General features: G+C 40.9%; 1 protein-coding gene across 2 annotated transcripts; it reads right to left on the bottom strand.

The window, feature by feature from the left end:
- Nucleotides 1-1837: 1837 nt before the first annotated feature.
- LOC129374269 (huntingtin-interacting protein 1-related protein-like) lies at nt 1838-18500 on the bottom strand. Of its 2 annotated transcripts, none has more exons than XM_055052597.1 (33): nt 18291-18500; nt 17211-17274; nt 16041-16183; nt 15882-15938; nt 15595-15675; nt 14689-14765; nt 14117-14178; nt 13857-13997; nt 13726-13783; nt 13558-13633; nt 12774-12911; nt 12575-12697; nt 12076-12259; nt 11871-11959; nt 11668-11784; nt 11477-11578; nt 10241-10435; nt 9655-9765; nt 9362-9556; nt 9131-9278; nt 8388-8474; nt 8203-8310; nt 7989-8125; nt 6908-7018; nt 6661-6719; nt 6488-6518; nt 6325-6387; nt 5198-5298; nt 4977-5082; nt 4506-4629; nt 4324-4385; nt 3117-3677; nt 1838-2305 (listed from the first exon to the last, which is right to left on the bottom strand). In XM_055052597.1, the coding sequence occupies exons 1-33, from the start codon at nt 18369-18371 to the stop codon at nt 2270-2272; spliced, it is 3828 nt and encodes a 1275-aa protein (XP_054908572.1). In that variant the 5' UTR covers nt 18372-18500; the 3' UTR covers nt 1838-2269. The 2 variants fall into 2 exon arrangements, with proteins under 2 accessions (XP_054908572.1, XP_054908571.1); XM_055052596.1 differs by having other exon boundaries at nt 12575-12700.
- Nucleotides 18501-18514: the final 14 nt, after the last annotated feature.

Here is an 18514-nt window from a genome sequence, read left to right on the forward strand (position 1 = left end):
TTTGTTCTTCCTTGAATTCCATTGTTATGTGAAAAAAGCGACCCACCTGTTCAGAGTCGCCACCTGCTGGAAGGTTGGAATTTCCAGCATGCGTTTCTTCTTTCTTTCTGTCTTTTTCATTTTTAAACTGATGTAGTCTTTTAAGAATTCTGAAAACAACCAACCTGAGGTGTTAAAAATATTCTTATTTATTAGGCCATAAATACATGTAGCCTATAAATACATAGAAAGGTGTTGTGTGGAAAATAATCAGCCATGGAAGTAGCTCAAAATAGTTGCTTTCTTTATGAATTTATTAGTATTTTACATCATGATTGAGTAATTTTGACTCACTCTTCTTTACAATGTGACTTTAATTCATTCAGGTTTGCACGGACTCAGCATTTCAATCAGGTTGAGGTATAACTGCCTCCACCAAACTAGTTTTCTATCACTGTCTTTAATAGCTGGGATGCTGTGTCTGGTTTCTGGGAAAACATGGCGCTGTGCATAATATACATTATGGCGGTCTATATTTCTTTAAGAAAATGTGACATATACGAGACATATACAATACCTGCAATGGACTGGCGACCTGTCCAGGGCGACCCTGCCTTCCAGTTTCTACCATGCATTTCTGGTGTTGCTTCTCCCAGCCATTTTTCTCCCACTCAACTTTCCATGCTTGGACACAACACTCTGCACACCCAGAGTATGTTAAAGCTCTCTTATTCACCAACGTCACATTTGACTCAAGATGCTTTAGTTTCCAGTACTTGCTGTGCGGGTTAACTTCTCCTTTTATGTTAGGTCAGAAAATGCTACTTCACAGTTAAACAGAAAAATAAAGAAATGCATCACATCTTACGCTCAGGTGCACACGCTCTTTTAGTGATGGAATATATGAGAAATATAAGCAAGTACTCCATAAAGTATATGTTTATGGGAACTTATGGTGATGTTTTATTTTAATTTGTAAGTTTTATTCTGCCACTATTATTGAATATCTTAATATCCTTGTCTATTAAGTATTTAAAGTATTTTTTTGTTATTTAACTGACAAAAAAATAATAGTACATTTGCAAGCTCTTCTAAAATATATTTTTTATTGTTTAGACCTTAAAATACCGTGAGTGGTAATTTTCTACATTTACAAGGAACTATAGTTTTATGCTTTTATTCTGAAAACAAAACTTCTTACTTCCGCTTGTATCCTTCTTGACTTGACGCGATTGGTCCAAGAGGATATTTCCATACAAGTGATACTGTGGGCTGCACTGCGCATGATCCAGATAACAGGCGAATGAGGTCGCTGTCTTAATGTGGCGCATGGAAAACTTATCATTGATATTTTTAATGAACTGTTCCATCATAGGAAAAAAAAAAAAAACATGCGACAGATAATACGGCAGGCGCAATTAATTCTCTGACCTTTCCTTTCAAACTCTGGCAAAAGTAATCTTGTTACTATTACCTATTGTTTTCATGCACACACATCACAATTAGGAATGATGGGACAATTTACACTCAGTGGTCACTTTATTGGGTCCACCTGCTCAATTGCTTACACAGATAGTGAATCAGCCAATCACGTGACAGCAACCCAAATCATTTAAGCATCCATCACAAGCCACGTCTTCACTGTGAATGGATGCAAAGAGTACAAGGAAGTTGCATCCCAGTGTAAAACATCTACCCATGCTATGCCTTAAATCAGTCACTAAATAACAGAACATACAAAACTGATAAATATTATATAAATAAAAATGATATATTTTGATTCATGATTGTTCATAGTGTGATTAATCACTATAATTAGTATTGCACAGGTTAATAAGAAGAGGCTCATAGAGGGTAGTTTATTGCAACAGCTTTTGGCATTTATGCCGTCTTTTCCCTTTCCAGTTGTTTTCACTTTTATCATATGAGGAAAAATACTACTTATTTGCAGGCGCTTCAAAAAAATAATCTTGACATCGTCTTACAGCAGCTGTTAAAAACAAACTGGACTAGATCAAAGAAAACTGAGAAAAGCAAGCAGTTTTGAAAGCAAAGTCCAGCAAAAAAGAGCCGAAGTCGTACTGATATCGGACTGAGGCGTTGAAACAAGACAAATCAAAACAGATTTTAAACCATTTCTTTTTTTTAGGGAATCGAGAAATTAGCGCGAGTCTCAAAATTTTTGCAAAAATATTCAATTGTCATCCGTTTTCAAACAGCAAAACTTGTATCCGGTGATCTCCAGTGAAGGCTGACGTCACAAAGTCTGAACCGTCGTCTTCAGTCGACTCTAAGACTCTCCAGTTCCAGTTTCGCCTCGTTTGAACTGTAATTAACAGAGGAAAGCAGATTCACGTACGCAGCATCTACTCACGCAATGTAAGCAATTACAGAAAGAACTTAACATTACCAAAGGACTAAGCATTTGAACCATTTCTGTTTTGTTTTTTTGTGGTACTTCAGTGTTTCAGATGATCAAGCAAACAGTAAATGTTCCTCGAAGTTAAGATATTTCGTTAAATGTGAACAGGGTCTTTGTGATCTCTGGTCAGAGGAGGGTTTCTCGTGGATGCCATTTCATCCAGTCGGTTTTGTTGCTGAATTGTGAACTCTGACCTTAATGGAGAAATGTAAGGTCTGAAGTGTTTTAGATGTTGACCTTGGTTCCTCCTGGATGAGTCGTTGACGTGCTCCAGCAGTAAACTTTGTTTCCTGGGAAGGTTCACCACTGTTCCATGTTTAGTGGACGACGGCTCTTCCTGAAGTTCACCGGAGGCGTAAAGTCTGAGGAATACCTCTGTAACCCTTTTGAGACTACGCTTTGTTTCTCATCATTCTTTGGATTGGGGACTTTTTAATGTCTTTGGGCTTATTACATGTGGACAGATGTATTCTGTTCAAGGGATTTTCTGGTTGTGAAGGTAGAAGGAGGTTCAACACAAGTCCAAGTTGAACCTTTAACCTCAATAAGTAAAATTATGATTTGAAAATGTATTTATTTTTATTCCCTCAATTAATCTTGATATTAAAATGTGTTTGACGACCTGAAACCCTGAAGACATTTTTGAGGGCAGACAGATACTTTTTTTTTTTTTAACAACACTGTAAGACTTCAATCAAGAAGCGTTGGAACTTACCGCATTTTTCAGCAAGTTCCCGGATTTAACAAAGATGCTTGGTTTCTTGAAGGCCAGTTTGTGTGACTCGGTGTTGCTCTGCGGCTGAGACGCCGGTTTGCTCTGGGCGGCGGCCGATGGGAGCGACGACAGCTGCGACAGCGAATGAGACTGCAGGTAGCTCTGGGCTGGGCTTGAGGTGTAAGGCATTGACGAAACGTAAGGTTGGGCCGCGGTGTAGAGCTGTGAGGGGGCGTACGTTTGGGAAGGGGTGAAGCTTTGAGGGGGGGTGTAGGGTTGAGAAGATGCGAACGACTGAGTTGGGGCGTAAGTTTGTGGGGGTGTGTAGGACTGAGGCAGCGAGAAGCTCGGCGTGCTCGTGAAGGGCTGCGCGTGTGAAAAAGACGGAGGCGGCGAGGCGGAGTCCAGCAGGGTGGGCGGTGGAGGGGGAGGGAAGCTATCGTCGTCGTCGTTTTTGGCGTCGGGGGACCCGGGGCCTCCGAGCTCATAGTGCCTCTTCCTGAGCTCCCCGAGGCGGACTCGTTCCTGCTCCAGCTGGTTCTCAAGCTGCAGCACTTTCACCTGACGGGTTCAGACAGAACATCCGCTTAAACTCTGCCGCTCCAACAATTAATCCACACGCTACAAAAACACAAACTGTTACCAAGTGGTTTTTGGTCTAGTTCTCAGGTGTTTGTACACTTGAAATGAGACAAAACCAAATTACAAGTAACTTTTCAGCAAGATATAATAACTCACTTTAAGCCAATAATTCCTTAATATTGATAGAAAAAGTTCAGATTATTTCACTTATACCATGGGAACAATGTCTCATTATAAGTGAATAAATGTGCCATTAGTTAAGCTGGTATAAACATTTATTGTTCTTCAGCAAATAATTTTTGTCATTTAAGGTTCAGCTGTGAACCCCAAAGCTTATAGAAGGATTTTTTTGATCATTTACTCATTCTTATATACGTTTTCAGCCACTATAATTCTAAGCTTATGTGTCTTTTTCTACTCTTTAAGCTCCAGTGTTCTTCATGTTTTAGATAAAAGTCAAAAGAAGTCATCGCTAAACCTCTAGAAAACTTAATGACAAGCATAGGAGCGTATTCCACCATTTCATTCAGGCATGTCAGGGACACCACAATGCTGGTGTTGACTGAAGGTTGTCCTTCCAGTCAGCATCTGCAAGAGAAATTGTGTTTTTCCTCAGTTGTCTTACCTGAGTTTCCATTTCCTCTTTCTTGAGCTTGATTAAAGACATGCCAGAGAAGTCCATCACACCTGCAAAGACCATAAAATGTGAAATGTAAAAGCATCAGACAAACTAGATGAACAAAGAGACTGAGGCAGGTAAAGATGAAGCCAGGTTTTTGTTTTTTTTTCCTAAGCTGTTTCTCTGACCGTGGTCGGAGATCTGCTGCTGTCCGTGTTTGGTGGAGGTGACGACTACGGCGGCCATGTCGTTCACATGCCGAGAGGCCTGCTGCAGCGTGTGCAGCTTCTTATTGTTGCGATCAGCTTTCACCTGGAACGGCAGCAACATTTAATGTTGAATCCTCAGAAAATATGCTACGACTTTCATTTTAGCCCCTGCTGGTGTAGTCTTCAAATAGGCTGATTATGGGGACCTTGTGGGTCAAAAACACAAAGATCCAATGGCTTTCTGACCAGTCAACGCGTTTGCCGGGTGAAGCTGAGAACAATCTTCTGTGTGGAAGCTGTTATTGTGTGATGAAGACTGAAATGTAAGCTGTGTTTTTTTATCTCTATTTTATGTTACAGTTCTCTGCATCTCTATTTAAATGTAAAAGTTTATCTTTCAGAAATGGGTGTTCTCTTGCAAAATGTCAAAACGTAATCTTGTGTTCGTACCTTGGACGCAGCGACCAGCTGCGCCGTGCTGGCAGCGATCTCATGGGACGAGGCGATGAGCTCCTCATAAGAGCCGTTCTCTCCCACGACCCGGTCAGCCGAGTCCCTGGAAGCAAACAGGTGACCACGGAAAACCGAGTCAGCGGGAAATTCTTCACCCGTTTCTGCAACCTTCAGCGCTGGCGCCTGAATCGGCAGCTTCAGTTTTAGTTCATCCTTACAGCAGCTGAGTGGCTCCCCAGCCCACAGCCTTGGATGCCGAGATGAGTCCTTCAGTCCAGCGAGAGTTTTTGGCGTAGAACTCGGTGACAGACGCCGCCCCCTGCAGGCGGAGTAAGAGCATAGCCATTTAAACGTTTCAGGTGGAAAAGCATCACTTTATATTTCATACAGCGTCAATTTCCATCAAGTCACATGTAAGAAATATATATATTTTTTTTTTAAAAATTAACATTTTTTTGTTGTCATAAATTTATAAAAGAAGTTTATCTTTATGGCTATTTGTTTTATTTGCAAATGATTTTCTTTATAGGGGAACTAAAACCCAACAGGAGCTGAAGATAAGGAACTGTAACTGTAAACCTCATTTCATTTTCAAAAATTACAACAAAATGGTAAAAATAAATGAAAACAACAAAATTAAACAAACCTAACGTTCTGGATTTACTAAAAATAATTAAATGCTAAACATAAAAAGATGTGTTTATTGTAAAATTGAATATTTTCAAGTTGTGTATATTTGATCAATTGTTCCGTCTTTTGTCCTTGTAAAGGAATGTAATAAAATAACATACTAATAAAAAAATAATGATTTTAATAATAATTGTAATTAAATGATAAAGAGGGATTTAAATCATGTTTGCATTTATTGTGATTTTCATAATAAAATGAGATTTTATTGAACTCTTTGGGGTAAAGTTTTAACCTCGAACAACTTTTTAGCTTAATTAAAGTTCCATATTTATTTGTCTATATTAAGGAGTGGCTTTTTTCTGAAGAAAGTTATTAAATCAAACTATAATTATTTTTCCCTTAAGTAAGCTATCTTGAAAAAAACTGATCAAAACAAAGAAGAAAATAAACGTAAGTGAATTTTGTATGAATCGTCTCTCAAGTAACAGGTGAAATAAACTAATTAGATTTATTTAGTCGGTATGTGAAATGCTTTTGTTCTTTAAGCTTTTCTACTTCAATCAGTAACGTTTGATTTAATCTGAATAATAATTATTTTTCTCTGAAAGTTACCCGTATTCCTTTCGGCTCAAAAACTAAAGACATAAAAGAAGAGAGAAATGTGTTCAGATGGTGTTTACAGGAAGTCCAGCTTTAAGGTTTCTCTCCGACTCACCCTGCCTCCTTCCACGATGTCTTTCTGTAAGTCGGTAGAGGCCGTGACCAGCATATGAACAGCCTGAACGTGATAAAAAATTAAATAAAATGAAATAAATCCTGTTGGCGTGTTTTCGTTAAACTGAGTTCACGATGAGCAGCCGGAGTCAGAGATGTGTCACCTTCATCAGATCTGAACAGGATCCCAGGATGCTGGGACAAAAACACAAATATTATATTTACAACTTCAACTGATTTTATTCTTTCATGATTGTTTTATTTGCTGAAAAATGATGATTATTATGAAGGAGGAAAACGTGTTGTTTTTGTTGTCCATTCCTCAGGATCTTCTTACCTCTGGTTGACTTCCAGCTTCAGGCCGGTGGTGTCTTTCTTTGCTTGGGACAGAATCTCCTAAAAGACACAAATGGATGCATTTCCATAATCCATATGAAAGCGTGGGCGTCCCATCAGATTCTACAAACTGATTTAACACTTAATCTTCTGATCAAACACTGAGTACTCTGAATTTGCTTTATTTCGAGCTGTAATGATTGTCCAGCCCGGTAGCTGGAATGAAATTCTGTAAACTTTGTCCGTACGTCCATCCGCAGCACGGCCTCCTCGATGGCGGTTGACGTGGCAACCATTTCTTTGTCCACCATGCTTCCCAGCTCCTCCTTCAGCACATCCTGTCCTTTGGGCCGCAGCTCCTGAGCAACACAAACAAAGTGAAGCTCAATAGGGAAAAAAAAGCTACATTCATTGAATGTGATATTCTATATTTGTGGATATATAACATCAATAATTTCATGTGTACAAGGTAGTTTTTCTGTAAATTTCAGTTTGGATTGCAGTAAAAGTTCCTCCTTTCACATGATCTAGTTACAAAAAATAAATAAATTCTCATCAAACTGATTGGAACGAGATGTTTTCTGTCCTCTTCCTGGTCACAACCTTAAATTTATCACCTTGACTCTCATCCAGTTTAGCTGTGCTATCATTCGTCACGGGCCGGTATGAAGGTGTAGCAGGGGTTTGAAAAAAAGTGACAGTTTTATACCTGCAATTGTAGGTTTTGTGATTTCATTTGACAGAAAGCTTTAACGTTACATCAAATTCTCAGATTTTCTCCTTCTAAAATGAAATAAATGCGTACAAATAAATAACCCAATTACAAAAATACAGATTCAGACAGAACAAACGTTTGCACATATATGTACATATTTTGCAATGTAAAGCTTGTGAACTGAACTGTTGCAGTAAAAGTACTTCCAGTGACCATATAGAGGGTTTACTGTGTTATTCAGTAACAGACTCAGCAGATCTAAAATACTATTAATACATCGAAGCTGGTTCTAAGAAGAAGTCTCACTTTAAAATAAACTGCAGCTGTCTGTGTTTGGTAGATTTTTGGTTGAAGCTGAGTGAAATTACTCACATTTGAAATATGATATCCAGTGAAACATTACATCCAAGCTGACCTTCCTCCTCGTGTCTTAGAAAAAAACTGATACAGCAATAACAAGTGCGATTCAATATATCGCGCATCTCCACTAAGACCAATATGTTTTCCGATTTGTCCCTTGATAATCATTGTCATTGTGTCTATTAACGCCTGATATTTGCTACTAAAACACTACAGTTGGTTTTGTTTTTGTGACGAATCTCGTTGCCTCTCACCTGTCCCAGGGCGAGGATGCGCTGGATGGTGTAGCGTATGGCGGACGGGTTGGCTCGCTGCAAGTTGGCCTGAGATTTCAGATCATTCAGGTACTGCAGGCAGTGGCTGGCACATTCCCGACAGCTGTCCGTCAAACCTGGACCAGGGCAGACAACAGCTGAGCGCACAGGAAGCAGCCTCTGAGAGGACCGGGCCGTTTGTAGAGCGTCTTACCGTTAGCGTGGTCGACGGGAGCCGAGTGCGACGTCGCCGAGCCGTTAACGATGGTGTCGGCGGCCAGGTGGGAAAACTGGGTGACGGCTCTCAGCAGGCCACTGGCGTCTGGAAAGCATCAAGAAAACGAGTCGGCCTCAACGTTCGAGGTCAACATGGAGGCTAACTGTGGGTGTTTTGCTCACCGTTCCTGTTTCCCAGGTAGACCATGTGGCTCTGCTGCATTTTATCAATAGAGCCCAGAGTGATTTCAGCTCGGTTGATCAAATAATCTGAAAGACAGAAGGACTGGTGATTTATATGTGGTTCAAAAACGCAAACGGACCTTTATAGGTTTGACTAAAGGGAGCTTTTTATGTCTCTGGGTTTCATGATACCAATGCAATGCAATATCAATACTGACCTGATACGATATCAGCAGGAATTATATAAACTTTCATTACTTATTCTTGCAGTGCAGAAAGTTAGAAAAGCTTGATCTAGTGATATTACTCAAACAACAATAGGATATGAGAACAAACCAATGCATTCATTATAAACCAGCTGGTTTGACATATAGGATGCAAATGGATAAAAATGCCGGGGCGGGCTAAATGCTGGAGTGGATTCAATTGTGGTGTGAACTAAATAAGAAAAATGTGATTCTGAGAATGTTTTACAGTAAATATTGACCTCATTTCAATGGTTTAATTCCTTTACTCTTGATTTTACCTGTTAATGCTGCATCAAACAACAAGACTCACCAAATATATTCCAGGCAGAGACTTTGACTCCATAGTACTTAAATAACTAGCCAGTTTCTCCTGCTACCAGGCAATAAGTTTCAATACGTTTCTTGGATTTTGTGGTTGTGCGATACTGATAAGCTTGCAGCCCCACTAACAGATGTGTTTTAGTGTCTTCCCTGCTTTTTTTTTGTTTTTGCTACCTGGAGTACTGATGCAGCGGACATGTATGGGGTCATCCAGTTTGGCCACGGCGTCCAGTATGATGCCCTCGGCCTCCACCACGGCACACTGAAGCAGACAGAACTGCTTGTCCTGCAGCTTCTGGGCCAGCTCGCCCTCCCGGCAGGCCTGGGTCACAAAACACAACCCTTACAGTCACCGACCGAATCAGAGCGACAGAACGCAGCGAGGCGAGGCAGACGCTGCGGCACCTGCTGCTGCATCTGGGAGCGTAAGCTTCCCAGCTCCATGCTGCTGCGCTGCCTCTCCTGCTCCAGGACGCTGTGGTGGAGCAGAGCCTGCTGCCTCAGAGAGCTCAGCTCCGCCTCCTGGTCCCGGACCGACCGCAGCAGCGCATCCTTCTCCGCTTGCAGACCGGCCAGCGTGCTGCTCAGCTGCGTGCCGCTCTAAAGACGGGGGGAAGAAAAAAAAACAACAACACACACGCATATGTATGAGCTGCAACCAGGAGATCATTTGAAGGAGATTCCAGAAATCATCTCACCATTTCTTTGCTTTGCAGAAGAGCGTTGGCTCGAGCCAGCTCTGCTCTGGTGGAGTCCAGCTCTCGCTTCAGCCGGTCGATCTCCAGCTTCTGCTCCGCGTTGATGGCGAGCTGCGGAGCAAAAACAGGAAGTCTGACGCTGAAGAATGGAGGACATTGTTTCTGATGTTTCTCTCTGCTGGAGCATCTGCAGGCTGAAGTCAGATGAGACTTCACTCTCAGAGTTTTCCCTGAGTTACAGAAACACTGGAGAGCACTGGCATGAATTTATGGAGCTGTTTCTAGAAACAGAGAGGAAGAAAGGAATTAAAGACAGAAAAAGCGGAGAGAAGGAAAGAAAAGACAGTACGAAAGAAAATTAGAAAGAAAAAGTTCAAAGGAAACTTTGAAAATTTTTTTGAAGGAAGGTTTGAATTAATCAAAGTTTGAAAGAATTTTCAAAATGAAATTCAAAATAAAGAAAGCGAAGTAGAGGTCATATATTCTTTGTTTTTGTTCTCAACACTCCGGCGAACGAAACAAACTCCAGCCGCTTCCAGATGCGTCGGACCTCCAGGTGTGGTGGTGTGGCGCCGGCAGCTGGTACCTGCTGCTGCAGCTGGGCTCTCAGGGCCTCCAGCTCTCGGCTCAGCCGCTCCTTCTCCAGATCCAGGGAGCTCTGCTGCTGCTGGGCCAGCTGCCTCAGAGACGACAGCTCTGCGTCTTTCTCCACGGCGGAGCGCAGCAGCAAGTCCCGCTCTGCCTGGAGCGCCGTCAGGCTGCTGCTCACCTGAGTCCCCTCCTGGAGAGAATCCGTTAGGAAAATAAAAAGCCATGAGGCTGGAGATTGAAGAAAATCACTCCTTAAATGTTTGATTTATTCCAAAAGTCCCAGGTCTAAATGATTAAACAGGAAACAGATTCTCACATTTTACAAATTTGTTGTTTTTGACGAAAGATGTTGAGATACAAGGAGATGCATCTCGACATCTCTATCCTTTATTCTGCATTAATGTCAGTAGAGAGAAACAAAAAATGTTGTATAGTGAATAAATGTGAAATAAATATAAATGCACCAAAATGGAAACAAATATCTGTCGCTGATGTCATCAGATCAACACTTGTCGTTTAAAAAATGACTTATATTGTCTGATACTGATGTTAGTGCCAATATATCTTTCATCGCTCCTTGCTACGTTTTCAGGAAGTTTCTGTGATTAAGAAATTCAAACAAGAAATGTCAAAAAGGCTAAACTTTATGGATTAATATGTAACATTTCAATTATTTTTGAAGAACCAAAAACATGTTTTGGCCTGAGTGTGATAAATATGGCAGTGTTTTAAGGATAATTGTAGACAGAAAAAAGAAGAAGAAAAAAAAAAAGTTAATTTTCCCCAAAAAGAACTTTAGGCTAGACTGAAATTTTATGGAAGAAAAAAAAAAAGGAAATTTTCTGACTTCGTGATGTTGGAAATATTGAAGTTTTGGACATTTTCTGAGTTGAAATTAATTTTTTTTCTAGAAAATTTCAAGTTTCTTCTCAGACTTGAAAGTCAATATGTTTGACTTTTTGAGCTTGGAGAATCTCTATGTATTTTCCAGAAAACTTACAAGATTAATCTCAAAATTCCATAGCATTTCTCTCAAATTTGTTGTTGTCTGATGCTCAGACAATTTTCACATTTTTTTTCCAAGAAAATTTCTGAGATTCAGATCAAAATTTCAAAGAGATTTTTGGCAGAAATTTACTCCGTTTTATGTTGTTTTTTAATCTACTGTGGCTCTGAAACGCTGTCAGAGATGCAGGAAGGTTTCATGTAAAACCAAACGTTTCGGTGTTACCTTCTCTTTACTCTCCAGAGTGCTGCGGAGCGCGGCCATCTCTGCTCTCTGCTCCAGCAGCTCTTGATTCAGCCGGTCGACTTCCTGCTGCTGATGACTGGTCTGTTTGGTCGAGAGTAAAGTCTTCAGTCCAAATCCACTGGGTTTGTTTTTGTGATAGATAATCGTAGCAGCAGCAGAGACGTTCTCACCGCGTTTCTTTTTTCCAGTCTCAGTTTCTCCACTTCGCTCTCCAGCTGCTGCTTGGCTCTCAACAAGTCGTCCTGCGTGACCTTTGTACTCGACAGCATCTTAACCGTTTCTGCATTCTGCAGCAGGACATACAGAAAACCTGGGTTGGAGCCAAAACGCCAACAAGTCAGAGAGTAAAGCTAAACAGCGGCTTCAGTTTGACCTTCTTCATTAGATCGGCGTGGCTCGTAACCAGCTCTGCGTGTCTCTCTTTGAGCTGCGTGAAGCGAACCTCAGCAGCCTGAGCTCTGGCTGTTCACAGAAAAAAAACAGAGAAACAAGGATTTTACTCACGCCCGACTTATTCCGTTTATAGTCTCAATGCTAAAAAAAAAAAAAAAAAAAAAAAAAAAAATCCGTGCACTCACTGTCCGCCTCTTTGTATCCGATCTGAGCTCCGACGTTGGCCACGTTAGCGCTGCGTAGAGCCTCCACTTCCATCCGCAGGTGTTCGTTTTCGACCAGGGCGACCTGTCTGTGGGAGCGCTGCTCCTGGAGCTCCGCCTCCAGACGGTTCACCTGGGACTTTAACTCTATCACACATCTCTGAGCCTGAAGAAAACAGGAGTTTCCATGTAAGATGCCAAGTGTTCACAAGTGTCATGCTTCCGCCACACATTTCTTTTTGTTTTACAGAGACAGCCTGTTGGGCTGGTGTAGATAGAAAAACAGAGAGCAAGTTTTCAGGTAAAAATGAAGTTTTTAAATTAATCTTAGATATTTTCTAGAACCCCCCACCCCCCCAAAAAACCAACAAAACAACAAGGGACATTCTGACTTAGAAAAGTCAAAATCGGATTGGAGAAAAAAAAGCTGGATTTTGATTCTGTGTTCTGCATTCCCATTGCATGATGGGCCTCATCTCACCTCGCTCCTGATGAGCTCTACCTCCGGTTTCAGCGCCTCCGGCTCCTTCCCGTAGCCGTTGCCTTCTGTGTCTCTGTAGTCCAGAGACGCCTCGGGTCCTCCCATCTGGCTGACCAAATAGTACTGCTGGAAAAAGACACGCGTTTCAGCACGGGTTACGGGAAAACGTGTTCTTTCAACTCGTACAGAAGCGCCGCACCTGTGACATCTGCGGCGTTTCTCTCAACTCTGGCTGCGCGTCCGCTTCGTCCTCCTCTGGGCGATCCTCGCCAGGCATCACCACCACTGGCTTTTTGTACTCAGCCAGGGCAGCGGCTCGCAGGAAGTTGGGAGGACCCTGGGGAGTGGGGATCAACAGGTTACTGGCCCAAAACCTGATAAATGAAGCGGTTATTAAGAAGGGTGCACTGATGAATCAGCCCTGATTTCCTTAGTTTTGGGTGTTGGGTTTCAACCAAGATTCACATGTGAAAGCAGCTTTATCCATCGATCTTATGCAAAGGTAAGACCAGGTGACTGTTGCTAGCCGAGCATGCTAGCCTAGCAATACTCACCTCACTGTTACAGACTTAGCAACTTTGTTGGTAAATTTAACAACTTTTCTGAGGAAACATTGGCATCGGCCAAAAAACTGTAATTGGTGCACCTCTAATTAAAATCTGGTCCATTATGCTTAAAAGCCATGTTTGTTTTTTGTTGTGGGAAATTTAAAAAAATCTCACAATTATAATGAATCATAAAAATGGCCACATACTTCTGTATCATTAGTTCTCCCAATGAGTGAACTGATTTTCTGTGCACATGCTCGGTTAGCAACAGTCACCCCACTGTTGAAAATTTAGCAAATCTGTCGCTACATTTAGCAACTTTGCACACAATAAAGTCGGTGCTGGCCGAAATTGAATCTGCTGTGTCAGGCTTTTTAAATATCGGTGATCGGCTAGGGAACTTTGATCGGTGCGCCTTCGTTCATCTCCGCTTACGTCTGGGAGGTCTGGGATCTGGATGATACTTTTGAAGAACTCAATTTCTCTGGCTCTGTTGAAGAACTGCGTGAGGCTGCAAAAACAAACAAAAACACAAGTAAGTACAACAAAAACAGCCCGGCCTGTTTCATTACATGATGAATAGATGCAGTCGTCCTGACCGACCTGGTGAAAAGGTCACGGAATCTCTCCCTGTGTCCAAGGAGCACGTCCGCAGAGATACCTGGGAATTTTTGGGGGCTACGGTTAGAGCTGAACGTGACTCTGCAGAGGTCGCTAAGGTGACAACAACTCACGGCTGTGCAGCTTAAACAGCAGCCGGACAGAGAAGTGGTAGAGGTAGCTGCAGTCCAGGATGAGCGGGATGAGAGGCGTCAGCCTGCACTGACCGGCCGGGGTTGTGGATTTGGCCCCATTGGCGTCCATCTGACGGAGAACTTGAAACAAAACATTTCAGAAGCCCGTGTTTTAGGTTTTTGTGAACGTGTGATGGCTCCTTCCCTTTATCTAACCAACAGGTTTTCTCATATGAACGGGCTGAATGTGGAAGTCTCACCCGTCTCAGACATCTTCAGTCCAGCATCCAAGTAATCCAGCAGCTCCTGAGTCATATCCAGCCTGCAATGCGTCATAAAAACATGAGAACATTCAGCTGATAATTCAAAGTCCTTTTATAGAGACAAAATAACTACATACAGTATAACAAAATATTAGGCGGGCTCTACTGTCATTCAGAAAAAATTTGTAGCAAAGGCCCATCCATCCATCCATTTTCTGTTCACCCTTCTCCCTAACGGGGTCGGGAGGTGCTGGTGCCTCTCCAGCTGCGCTCCAGGCGAGGCGGGGTTCACCCTGGACAGGTCGCCAGTCCGTCGCAGGGCAACACAGAGACAAACAGGACAAACAACCATGCACACACACACTCACACCTAGGGAGAATTTGGAAAGACCAATTAACCTGACAGTCATGTTTTTGGACTGTGGGAGGAAGCCGGAGAACCCGGAGAGAACCCAGCAAAGGCCCAATAATGGCAAATAAATTAATTTAAAAAAAAACCCCATAAAGACAATAAAATAGTTGTGACACATGTTGATGTCCGGGCAGAAGCCAGGAAGAAGGAAACTTACACTTTAGTCATGTCAGTTCCTGCTTCTCTCTCCAGAGTGTCGTCAGAGGCCTCCAGGTTACCTGGAATCACCTTGTGCTGTTGAAGAACGTCACACGGCACACTTCTTAATTCATTTTCAACTTCTTAAAGGGACGGTACTATTCATATTCCAGGCACATAGTACAATTTTATACCAGAATCAAGTAACTGTGTTACCTTCAGTTACTATAAAAAAAACTGTTTATTTATTAAATATGACTTAAAAGAAACTTGATTTTGCAATTTGACGCCTTGAAATTCAGTTGTTTTTTTTTAAGAAACTCTTATTCTTTCCTACACTCCACCTTCAAGTAGTCCTTTCACAACGTTCTGAGGAGCGTTCCACTGACACCAAGCTTGTACGCCAAGCTCAGCAGACTCTCAAGTGTTTGCTAGCTGCTGCCGCTAGTCTGAAGGAACCGAGTGGAGGAGGAGCCAGGGAGGGGAGCTTTCTCTGGACTTTTGATCCAGCAGAATAAAATCATTCACATTCTGGAGCAATATATGATCTACACTGACACGACATGTCGTAAACATTACATTTAGCAACCTTAGGATCACCAGCTCCAGGATTATTTTTGGCTCAGTTTACCGTCAGGATCAGATAAAGACATTGTGCTAAGGGAAAGCTGTTTTTTTTCTTCTGCTTAATTGTGTAAAAAGGAAAACTCCAGACACATTTAATTTAATTTCCCACTGGGATCAACAATAAAGTATTTGATTTTATGTTAAAGAGCACTTTGTGTTTAGGTTTTGTCTTTTCACCCTGCTGTCTTCTCTTTTCAAGCATAAACAGAATCACATATGATAAGCACAAACAATCTCTCTCACTGTAAATAGCAGATCATTTCCATCTGAGTAATTCGACAGAATAAAGATGTATCACCTTTGCATGAAACTCCATCTTGAGGTGGAGATATTTAGCAGACAAGGCAACAATGTGACCATATCGATCATGCAGGTTTCCCTGGGAAAACACAGACAGTGGGTTAGAAGTTTAGACGCTTATTTGAACCTGGTAGTTTTTCTTAAAAACAATCCACTGATCAACTTTTCATTGAGCACATGTTGGGATTTTGTTCAATTTGCTGACTGCACTGCATACTAAAGGGTCTTTTGAATTTTCTCTGTGATTAAACGTGCAGATTGAATGCATCAGACATGATCACTCACCCACAGGACTCCCATGTCTCTTATGCTGCGGCTGTGTCTGTGAGAATCTGTAATGACCTGCAGGTCGAGGGGACAAAAAAAAAAAAAAAAGACAAACAAGATTAAACGTAATGGATGTAAACAGGAAGTTACACTGAGCAAATGTAGAGATAAACTCACATTCCTGTGTCCCTCTCTGAGCACTTTGTGCAGCAGGTAGCAGACCTTCCAGCTGACCAGGGATTGGCTGGACAGAGGCAGGTTGGGGACATATGACCAGAAGGTGGTGGCTCCGCCCTCTTTGTGAGTTCCCAGAATTATATCTGTGTCAATGTTAGGGAAACTCCCAATGCACAAGATAAACTAATGCAGAAATACTCTGCAGAGATTCCACTCACTAAGCAGTAATGCCTAAACTCTTAAAATTATATTACTTTTAGATCTATGTAAACAAAACCGAATAGATCTGCAAACCTTTTACAGGCTTTCAAGGTTGCAAGTTGTCATAATTTAGGTGATTTCCCTTTAAGTAATGCCACAAAGTGACATTTTTTGTCGTCACTTTGTGCCTTCTAAGCAGCAGTGAAGCTTAGGATGTCTGATATTGCAAAACGGAGAGGCGTTTTTAAAGACTGAACTCTTTTTGAAATATAATTTACAAAGAGTTTGTATTTATGAGTTTTAAATGCACAATATATTCATATTCACACATTCAACTCTGATATTAGAAATTAAAGCTCATAGTCCAATTGAACATGGTTAAAATGACTGGCATTCATTATGTAAGCATCTGATAAGAGCTGTTTATGCACAGTGCTGTAATAAGAAAAATAAAAACAAATGTCCTCCTAACAAACTGAAGGTTTTCAACATCTTCTCAGACATAAAAAGAAAGCATAAACTTTGTTTGACTGCAAAAAATTCCAGAATGATCAATTTATGACGTTAACAATTTAGTGAATGAAATAAAGCAAATACAAATTCACTATTTAAGACAGCAAACCCCCTTTCACAGCTCTGTATGTATTTAATCTTTAGCCCTCACAAACCTTTGTATTTTCTATATTAATTTCAAAAGCGTGTTGCTAAGATAGCCTGTTATGTTAAACTATTTTGGGAAGTTTTCACCTGAAGCACCAAGTATTATCATTTATGAAAAAATATAAGGCCAAACTCGAATTTCTGCTTTGCAGAGAAGCCATTATTTTACACCAAAAAGCTGCTAGCTTTATGTTAGCATGCTAGAAGCACAGCGCTAACCTGTGTACAGCTTTCCTTAATAGCTGAAGTAATTTCCCATTTACTAGTCAGCATATCATAATTTTTTTTAAGTACAGTTTTAAAGGATACTGCGAACATATTTCTCTTTCGGTGGAACTTCAGCTGTGTTGGCAATTTTGCTGAGGCTCTGGAGCTGAAAGAAATGACAACAGAAAAAACACTTAAAACCTGCAAAGTTAAAACTGATATTAACAATATTACAAAAAACCTCAGTTGTCTTCTGGTCTTTACTCAGTGTAACCTTTAAAAAAATATATATTCTGAATCAATTTTACATGCTGAACACTCATCAGTTCTGGATGAAAGCTAGCTGAAGCTAACGGCTAGTCAAAGGGGGCTAAAGTAAAAGTGGACATCAGTTGACATATTTCACACTGGTCCATGGAAATGCTACTTTAGAAGTCTCTAATGCACCATCACATTTGTTTCTGTCATTCATTTTTATTAAAGCTGTGGTTAATTATATAGAAGGCGGTGTTGGTCCATCACTGACAAGAATACCTTTCCAATGTGAAACACCAATGGAAAAAGAACTCAGCCATATTATGTGCATCTGACTGGAATGACTTTGGGGAAAATTTATGTAAAAGAACAACAAAAAAAAAAAAAAACACTAAAATGTGTGATTTTATGTTCAGATTTATTTATTATAGCTGGATTAACCTAGCACTTAGTTTGCAACTTGGTCATCTAAACTTGGTCAAATAATCACATTTTCACTTAAATTACAATCCAACACTTGATTGTTCATTTAAAAAGTACTGATGTGAACAACCAAGACATTTTAATGGCATAAATTTGCTTTTATTCTGACTAGCTGTTAGCTTTAGCCTGCAGAAAAAGTAGTGTTTTTACTTACTTTGAAGATATGCAACATATTAAAGCTAAAATGTTACTGACTACTTATTACCACTCAATAGAACCCAAATAAAGACAAACTAAACCAGCTTTGAATGAATCAAAATGAAACATTTTATGTTTGAAGTCATGTTAAAGTTTAGCTGTGGGACACACATTCTGATTGAAGAATAACTTTTCAACCAAAGAATATTGCGGCAACTCACCAAGGTGAAGCCAAACCACATTTTGGGAAAATAACATGAAACAGAAGAGAAAATTCCTCTTTTGGGTAGCCATTTTAATTCTCACCTGCTGTTTGCCGAACTGTTGTTTCTCCGCAGCCAAGGCCTTCTCCGTTTTGTCGTCGTTTTTGTTCTTCGTTTTACTCATCTTGTCAGACAAATAAACCCAAGGCGACTACTCTTCCACGTCCAGCGATCCTCACAGACAGAAAACGACTGAAGGTGCGTCAGGTCACCAGGTCACTCCTGTTAAACTTGATTTTTCACTTGTTCCAAATGACATGGAAAAAA

The sequence above is a fragment of the Poeciliopsis prolifica genome, unplaced genomic scaffold (genome assembly GCF_027474105.1).
Source record: "Poeciliopsis prolifica strain line A6 unplaced genomic scaffold, Auburn_PproV2 SCAFFOLD035, whole genome shotgun sequence".
Lineage (NCBI taxonomy): Eukaryota > Metazoa > Chordata > Actinopteri > Cyprinodontiformes > Poeciliidae > Poeciliopsis > Poeciliopsis prolifica.

Coding starts and splice junctions, on each gene's coding strand:
- LOC129374269 (XM_055052596.1), bottom strand. CDS start 18,371: ATGAGTAAAACGAAGAACAAAAACGACGACAAAACGGAGAAGGCCTTG. Junction 11,785..11,870: donor ACGCCGATCTAATGAAGAAG/GTCAAACTGAAG, acceptor GTCCTGCTGCAG/AATGCAGAAACGGTTAAGAT. Junction 9,766..10,240: donor GAGCCCAGCTGCAGCAGCAG/GTACCAGCTGCC, acceptor TTTGCTCCGCAG/CTCGCCATCAACGCGGAGCA.